The 8,324-nt window shown below is 30.9% G+C and overlaps 1 protein-coding gene across 1 annotated transcript; it reads right to left on the bottom strand.

Annotated features, from left to right (window-relative positions):
- Window positions 1–4,096: 4,096 nt before the first annotated feature.
- On the bottom strand, window positions 4,097–7,742 carry LOC114177561 (UDP-URONIC ACID TRANSPORTER 1-like). The gene is made up of 5 exons (XM_028062991.1): window positions 7,275–7,742; window positions 6,659–7,138; window positions 5,789–5,892; window positions 4,512–4,740; window positions 4,097–4,416 (listed from the first exon to the last, which is right to left on the bottom strand). Exons 1-5 carry the CDS (start codon window positions 7,353–7,355, stop codon window positions 4,270–4,272), a joined length of 1,041 nt encoding a protein of 346 aa, XP_027918792.1. The 5' UTR covers window positions 7,356–7,742; the 3' UTR covers window positions 4,097–4,269.
- Between the last annotated feature and the right edge of the window lie 582 nt (window positions 7,743–8,324).

Genomic DNA, 8,324 nt, shown 5'->3' with positions numbered 1-8,324 from the left:
CATTTCAGAGCATCTTTCATTCTTATCATGTATTGTACTTATTATCTATACTTTTTCAATCAAATTAATAGAAATTATTTATTATTTACATTAATTATAATAATTTAAAATTATAATATTTTAAAATTGGGTTAAGTATATTTTTACTCATTATACTTATACGTGAAATTGAAACTTATTTCTCTTTCAAAGTTTATAAAAAATTCGTTCACATAACTTTTAACTAATGTGATTACTAGACATGTTGACTGAACTGAGATGTTAAATAATGTGGCTACCACAAGTCTGTCACGTGACTGATACATATAATTTCAACAAAAAAATTGTGCTTTTCACTATAAAAGATATATACATTATTAAAATATAAAAACAAATTTTATATGAATTTTAAGAAAAAGCGTCAAATTCTAATTTCGGATGTAAACATAGAAATTAAAAATATAAATAATTGTTTGAACTATTTATTATTTTAAATTTAATTTAACTTGAATTAATTTAATTTTATAATAATTTAAATTTAAACATACTTAACCTGAATTTAAATGACTATATTATTTGTTCATTTTGTCTTTTTATTTACACGATCTTTAGATTCATGTTAATTAAAGTATAAGATATTTACACTATGTTTTGGAGGACAAATTTCATGCATTGTTAAAGTATAAGAACAGATTTTATATGAACTTTAAAAAATGGACAAATTCTAATTTTGCATGTTAATACACGGACTAAAAACATATTTAACCTTTTCAAAATTAATCTTTTATATATTAAAAACAAGTAAACAGATGATTATAAGATAATGTAATAATCACATCAAAATTTAAATAATCATAAAAATTCAATTAAAAAATATATAACTTTAATTACTTGATAACTACAAAAATTTATTAAGTACTTTACAAAATATCAAATTAAGCTTTTAAAAATTATTTCTTTTCTTTATTGTTAATATTATACTATATCAATTACTTTATCTCACCTTGGTTTTTCACTAGGCGAGGCTTGGATCACGTGGTGTCATTTATCATGGTGGGTTAAAAAACAAATTTTTATTGATATTATTCTCCATAATATTCGTTTTTAATTATTTCATATCACAAAGTATCACTGTTAATACAAATTAACGGATGAACGATTTAAAAGGATAACATGTTTTCATTGACCGGGATAACAATGAAATTTATATGTTTAAGATATAGGTCTAGGATTTAGAGTAAAAAATTAAAAGAAGAAAAAGCATAGAGAAAAATTAAAAGTTCTCTAATCATTCATCTTAGTTTGTAAATCTATTCGTAAAACAAATATTGTGAATGAAGACAAAAATTAAGAAAGAAGTTGGAGAAAGGGAGACCAAAAGAGAGGTCACGTAAAAAAAAAAGAAAAAAAAAGGTGGTAACCCACCCATTAACTTTTATAAAGAAACATGAACAACTTAACTTTAATAATGTATTTTAGATTTTTATAATGCAATAGTGATAGGATGGATATATCTTCGTGTATAAATAATGTTAAATCTTTTTCTTATTATTTTTTTTTACGTGTGCTACTATACGGTTATGGAAATGATTGAAGAGATTTTTTTTCAGAATTTAATTTTTTTTTCTTTGAATTTAGTTGTCTATGAAGTTTCTATTGTTGTCATTTGCTGAAAGTGATTAAAATCACTATCATTATTATAGTTATCTAGATGATTTGAAGGATGAGAAATCATACTAAATTTTATGATTTAATTGTGTTTCCTTCTCCTATTTTTCATATTGAGGAGTTAGTGCCTATGATTCCATAATTAATCTAAGAAACATATGAGCAATACGTTTATGATTTTTTGGTGTTGAATATTTTTCAATATTCAAATTAGGGAGGATATGGTGGTTTTATTTATGGACTTAATATGACAAGGTTTACTTAGTAATTGACTCAAGGTGAATAAGGATAGTGCAACTAAGAGTGACCTTGGTTTCATTTCATGTATTTTTATTTTTAGAGGAAGTAAGGGTGCACATGTAGGTAGTTTAAGCTTTTTTAGGAGTGCAAACTTTTATTTATGCTAAATTTATAGGAGTCATTTATGCTCTCGAGTATACTTTGAGGGAGAGATTTTAGAAACTTTGATTAGAAAGTGATTCTTCTTTAGTCTCTCGTGATTTTTTTTGTTTTTGGATAAAGGAGTTGTTCCTTGGAGTCTTAGAGGGAGATATTCTTTAGTCTGTCGTGGGTTTTTGGATCAAAGAATGGTTTCTTAGAATCTTGGAGGGAAATGACACTAATATTTAACCTTGATTCACAAATAAGAATATAAGTAGTTTAATATTTTACCTCAATGTTTTTTTTATTCATTAATTTGGTGTGGTCCCAATATGCTTTGTGTTATTTTATTATTATTTTTTAATAAGTTTTCAAATGATGACAATACTGACGAATGAGTAAACGGAAGAATTAATCAGATGAGCTCCAGTCTGGACTCTCATTGGTCAAACAGGCGCAACGGGCCAAGAGAGAATAAAAGGACACCAGAAGAGAAGAGCAAGAAAAAGAGTTGTATGATAAGAGTCCTTATCCTACCCACCCCATTTTTTTAGTTTATGGGAGTAGCAAGAACAGCTCAATTTAAAAGGTGAGCCGCGTACCAAAGAGCTCGATAAGCTATTCTTTTTTTCAGTCCGGTTGACTCGATAGGAAGAAAAGAGCATCAAGGTTTTTCGAAGGCTTCAAGCCCATGATTGATAAACTTCAAAGTATCAATTGAGAAATCAAAGTTAATAGTAATGTCTAACTTAACCTTATTTGAAAATTAGTCTATAAAACATTTTAAACATAATTAAAACATGTTTATATAAACACTTAATTAGTTTTTTTTTTCTTTCAGATATTTGATTATTAATGATTAATCTATTAAATAAACATCAAAAGATAGCATTTTGTTTTCTATCTACTTTTTTTTATCATAATTAAAATAACATGTGGGTTTATTTAAAATTAACATATTAAAGATTGAGTTGAAGATAAACATAAGTTACTAAAGTAAAACTAGTTTTACATTAAAAACGAAGAAAAAAAATTCCCATATTATTATATGCAAATTTTATGAAAATAAAGGAAAATCCTAAGATAATATAAGGGTAAATGGAGGTTTACCTAAGTCAATTCAAGAGATAGAAACGGGTTAAGTCCATTAGATGATTTCTTTCTTAATAGATTAAGGGTTGGTGAAATTAAAATGTAAAGACTGAAATGAAAATGACAAGAAAGAAATGTAAACCGAAATTAAAATGCAGTAATAGGAAATTGAAATGCAGAATTAGAAGAAACAATTAAAGGTTTTACCTGTTAAAGCATAAACAACTAAAAACTCAAATCGAAAATGGAACACAATAAAAGTAAATTTGAAAAAAACTAAATTCAAAACGGTAAAAGAAATTTAAGTAAGTAAAACTGGAATTGTAAACAACAAAAATGGTAAAGACAAATGAAAACTGGAAATTCAAATAACTAAAAAACAGGAAAACCTAATTATATACCAAATCTGAATATTTGTAGAATTGAAAAATAAAATGCAGTGTAAATTAAATTGGCATGCACATACAAAAGATGAAAAGAAGTTATTAAAAACAGAGTTTAGCAAATGGAATTGAATTGCTAAATCAACAAAAATAGTGAATAGAAGAAAACTGAGTTCAAGGAGTCTGAAAACATGAAGCATGAATCATAGTCAATTAAGTTCTCTTCATTCTTTTATGCAAAGAAATCAAATTTAAATTCTTTGTTTCATGAAAGAAAATACAAACCAATCAGTTTGTACATTTAAAACAAGCAACTCTTACTCATATCCAGAATTAGAAATTGGATTAATCAGTTTTGAAGTGGACTTGTATTAATGTCTACATAATGCTAACCAATAGTTTTTATGCATTTGACTAATTATTCAATTTCATGATCAGATGCCTGCAGATTTACCATTAAAGTTTAAGAATCAAATTTGGAGGTGTTAAATTAGGTTATTATTACAAAGTTTTGAGAAAGAAGTAGGTTCTGACACATTGATATGCAGAATTTGTTGTGTGCTCTAACATAGCGTAAAAAATGGGACGATGAGTTGGGAGAAAATGTACTAGCGATAGATAAATATTTATGTGGTAGATACAACAGCATATGATCGTATAAAATCACTTCCCTCTACTCCTACTCACGTTACAACGAATCTTGTTCATATCATAAATAACTACAATAAAATACACAAATAAGACAATGGTGAATGGTGTGGCATCTTCATCTAAACCTTCTTTTTGTTTCCCCATATGCAGCTACTCCCATCACAGTAATTGTGTACCCACCCATCCCAACAATAGTCACAGGGTTTCTGAATAGCAGTATTGAGATTACAACAGCCACTGCACCTTTTGCATTGCCCAACACCTGCTTAACATCATTCATTCATGCTTTTAATGGTTAAAATAACTTTTAACTAAACATGTTTCACAATTTGTAGTAGTCAGAAAGAGGAGGCAAACCTGGAGTGTGAGAGCACTAGTATGTTTAGTCACCAAGAAGTTTGTTAAGTTTGCTGCATATGCTGTGGTAGAGTTAAGCAAAAGAAGAAGCCACATCGATTTATGGTCCTTTGCAAGCGTCAGTGTCACATCTACCACATTCGGTTCCATGATAAGAGCTGCAGGTAACAAAACTAGGATTGCGATTGGAGACATGTACAATAGCAAATTCATTGAGTTCAACTTTTCCCTGTTAAAGTTCAAGTAGAATCATCATTATTATAAGCATTTGGTACCAGCTAAGAAAATGGCTTATCATAAGTAGAAAGCATAAAAAATAATGAAACGTTTTAAGCAAGAAATATCATGGTATAGAAGTTCCATTTTTCGTTTTCAGTTGTATAAGAGCAGTGGAGAGGAACAGAAAGAGATAGAAAAGAAACGCACGCTTCTCTGGAAGGTAACAATGATATATGAGAGAGTCTGTTTTGGAAACAGAGTTAGAAGAGCCTCTCTACTAGAAAAAGCTCTATATTTCTAGTAGAAAAGCTCACAACAGCACTTCTAACTGTATCAAAACAAGTCCAAACATGCTTAGTTACACAAGTTTGTAAAGAGGCCCTTGTTTTACCAAATCTATTTTGGTTCCTGAAAGTGTAGTAGTTTGCAGGAATAAAAAAAAGCGAATTTGAACAAGTTTTCTTTTTTATCACATATCCCAGATGAGAAGGTTAGCTACTTTTTTCTAGTTTTAAACTTAGAAAGCAGCATCAGCTACACAATTTTCCATTGAACAGTTACAATATCTATAAGTAGCTGAAGAATAAACACTATCCATTAAAGCAATGTTATAACATGAGTTCCTGAATCAACAATTCATATAACTGAATGTTTTCCGCAAATATGATTAAGGTACTTATCACTCCACAACCTTCGGTAATGGTCAATCATTAGTTAAAAATACAATGATTGATGTATGTTTATCTATAACAACACCGATTAAACTTTCCAGCACTTTTATTCCAAAAAACTAAGATATTGTATGAATTATGAGTCGTGACATCATATCTTCAACGCACAGATACATCCTTCAATGGTTGTTTTCCAAGAAAAGTAAGTTTACTTAGACAGTTAGCTCCTTACCAATGCACAAATTACGGTTTCAAATAAGCAAGGTGAAGGGGACCATATGGTTGCAGATTTCAGTAATCTTAGATGTAATTTTCAGCTGGATAGCTGTTGAAGTTAGATGAAAAAGAGAGAGTCAGAAATACTAGCTATGGTGTAGAATAATTTACCCTTCAGAAGAAAGTAAAAGGCCCTGAAGGACAGACTTGAAAGCTCTTGCAGCGGTAGCACTTAGGCACATAATGAATCCAAATAAGTGAAACCCTGGCTCACCCTGTAATCACCAAGAAAATCTTGAAGCTCCATACAAGCAAAATGAATAAACACGGAAAACAGAAAGGGAAATATGCACCACACAGATCCAAAGGAACTACTATCAATAGCCAGTCATTCATCAAATTAACATATTATAACACACAGAATGTCACAACAATTGAGAAGCAGATAACTAAGAAGAGCCTAATTGAGGGAGATATCATAATCATATATATAACCTGATTAAATGAAACAAAACTGTAGCTATCTGATATAAGCTAATAAACTAGAACGGTGCAGATCCAAAAAGAAGAAAGAAAAACATAACAGAGAATAATGTCAAGAAGCACCGTTTTCCCAGTGTCCTGAAATTTCACCATCTATTTCATGTGAGAGAGAGAAAACAGGAAAAGAAAAAGAAGAACCCTCCCCTTATCATTGATTTGAAGTTCTTGAAAAGTTGAGATCTAATTAACTTCCAATCCGGTAGCAATTCATGACAAACAATTTCCTTGTAATTTCAAACAATCACAGATAAACTACATCACATAAACAATCACAACACAATCTGCCCAACATCACTCCAGATCTGGAGTGGCACATGAAACATGATGCAGTATTGACATGTCTCCATAGTTACACAAAACACCCTTCACAAATCAATAATCAATTCCCCTATCCCAATCTCAAAAGGAAACACACACACTCACACTCATGATTAGTCACAACATTCAAATACTAACAAAACAATCGAAATCACTGAGATTAGGGAGAAGCGAGCATACCCCACTTGCAATGACAACCCCAGCAACAACAGGAACAAGGGCAGCATACGTAACCCAAGCCTCTCTCTTAAGGGTAGCCAAATAGGCAAAGACAGCAGTGAAAAAGGGCGTGGTTGCCCCAACCGCCTGGTTGAAGGACACGGCGAGGTACCTGAGGGAGATGTTGCCACCCACCACAGAGGCACAGAAGACAAGGCTCAAAGTTGCAATCTTCATGAACTGGGACCTTGATTTGATCATCTGCTGAGGCACCACCTTGAAGAACACAATGGAGATATAGCTGAAAACAGCACAGGCTGACATGTGGCACATTGTGAGGAAGATGGGGAACTTGAAGCCATAGTTTGAAAGCAGGTACTTGTTGAGAAGAATCACACCAATGTTTGAAGAGTACCAAAGTGTCACCAGAAAACATATGAACAGATTCTCCTTGCTGTTGGACGACATTGTCTTCCCGCTCTTCCCTCCACTCCCTCCTCCCTGGATTTCCAATTTTTCACAATATCAACAACCTTTCATCATTACATTCACAACACTCAAAACAACAATAATTAAAAAAATGCACTTTTTTATTTTTTTAATCTCTTTTTGTGCTTTTCTTTATTTATCGACTTACCCCACTCTCTTTCACCGTGGCCTTGGCTTCATTTTCAAATGAGGCTTTGGATCTCATGCTGTAAGAACCATGTGTGCTCATTGAAACTTTTTGTTGGTATGTTCCCTGTGGATGGGTCACGCACCCTGCTTTTATTTTTGTTTTGTGGACTAACTACAACAAAAACAACAATGGGGTCTTAAATTTCAATTCTTCTCTTCCATCCCATTCAGCATTGGCGATCATCAACGTTGGTTGAAAGCTTGTGGAATAGAATTGAGTGGGATTTTGGTAACGTTATTTGTAATGGTGTTGTTCCAAATTAGAGGGGAAGGACCATTTATAGAAAGGTTTTTGTTTGACACTTTCAAGGAACCACTCAACTATCTTATGCACCAAGGGCTATTAACACTCTCCCTTAACCGATCATTGTGCTCACATTATAAAAACTAACAAAATACCATCCAACAAAAATCTTTGCACAATTTTAAGATATTTTCTAGTGAATTCCGATTGCTTCAAATATAAAGCTTTTAATTTTGTTGCATATTTCAACTGAATTTAATATAAGTTAATGCGATCGTAGGAAAAGTAAGCTTTTTTTTAATCTCTTTGAATAATGAGTGACAAAATAAAAAAATACAACCCTAATATCGAAAATAAAAAATTGCCATGCGAATGCGAGGAGCGGTGGCAAACGACACGTTGGGAATAAAACGACAAAGATCTGACAGTGTCGTCTGATGTAATCTTTCTTTGATTTGTATTCCAAACGCAAACTCTTCCATTTGCTATACAAGTCTCCACCGACACTCATGCTAAGGGATTTTCATCCAAAAATTATGCAAATATCAAATTTTTTGTATTAATGTTTTTCTTCCCTTGAAAATGAAATTAATCTTCGCACCAATCTAGTTTTCATCTTTATCCTTATAAATACATGAATTTAATTTTTTTTATTAAATTTATTTAATATTTTAAACGTATTTTAATAGTAGTATTAAAATTATTTATATTTCTACTTTAATTAAAGTGTCAAAAGATATATATAACTTAAATACTATTTGTAAG

The sequence above is a fragment of the Vigna unguiculata genome, chromosome 1 (assembly GCF_004118075.2).
Source record: "Vigna unguiculata cultivar IT97K-499-35 chromosome 1, ASM411807v1, whole genome shotgun sequence".
In the NCBI taxonomy this organism is placed as follows: Eukaryota; Viridiplantae; Streptophyta; class Magnoliopsida; order Fabales; family Fabaceae; genus Vigna; species Vigna unguiculata.
Note: the sequence above shows the minus strand (reverse complement) of the source record. Positions and strands in the feature narration are given on the sequence as shown.

Coding starts and splice junctions, on each gene's coding strand:
- LOC114177561 (XM_028062991.1), bottom strand. CDS start 7,355: ATGAGCACACATGGTTCTTACAGCATGAGATCCAAAGCCTCATTTGAA. Junction 7,139..7,274: donor CCACGGTGAAAGAGAGTGGG/GTAAGTCGATAA, acceptor TTGGAAATCCAG/GGAGGAGGGAGTGGAGGGAA. Junction 5,893..6,658: donor GGGTTGTCATTGCAAGTGGG/GTATGCTCGCTT, acceptor TGGTGATTACAG/GGTGAGCCAGGGTTTCACTT.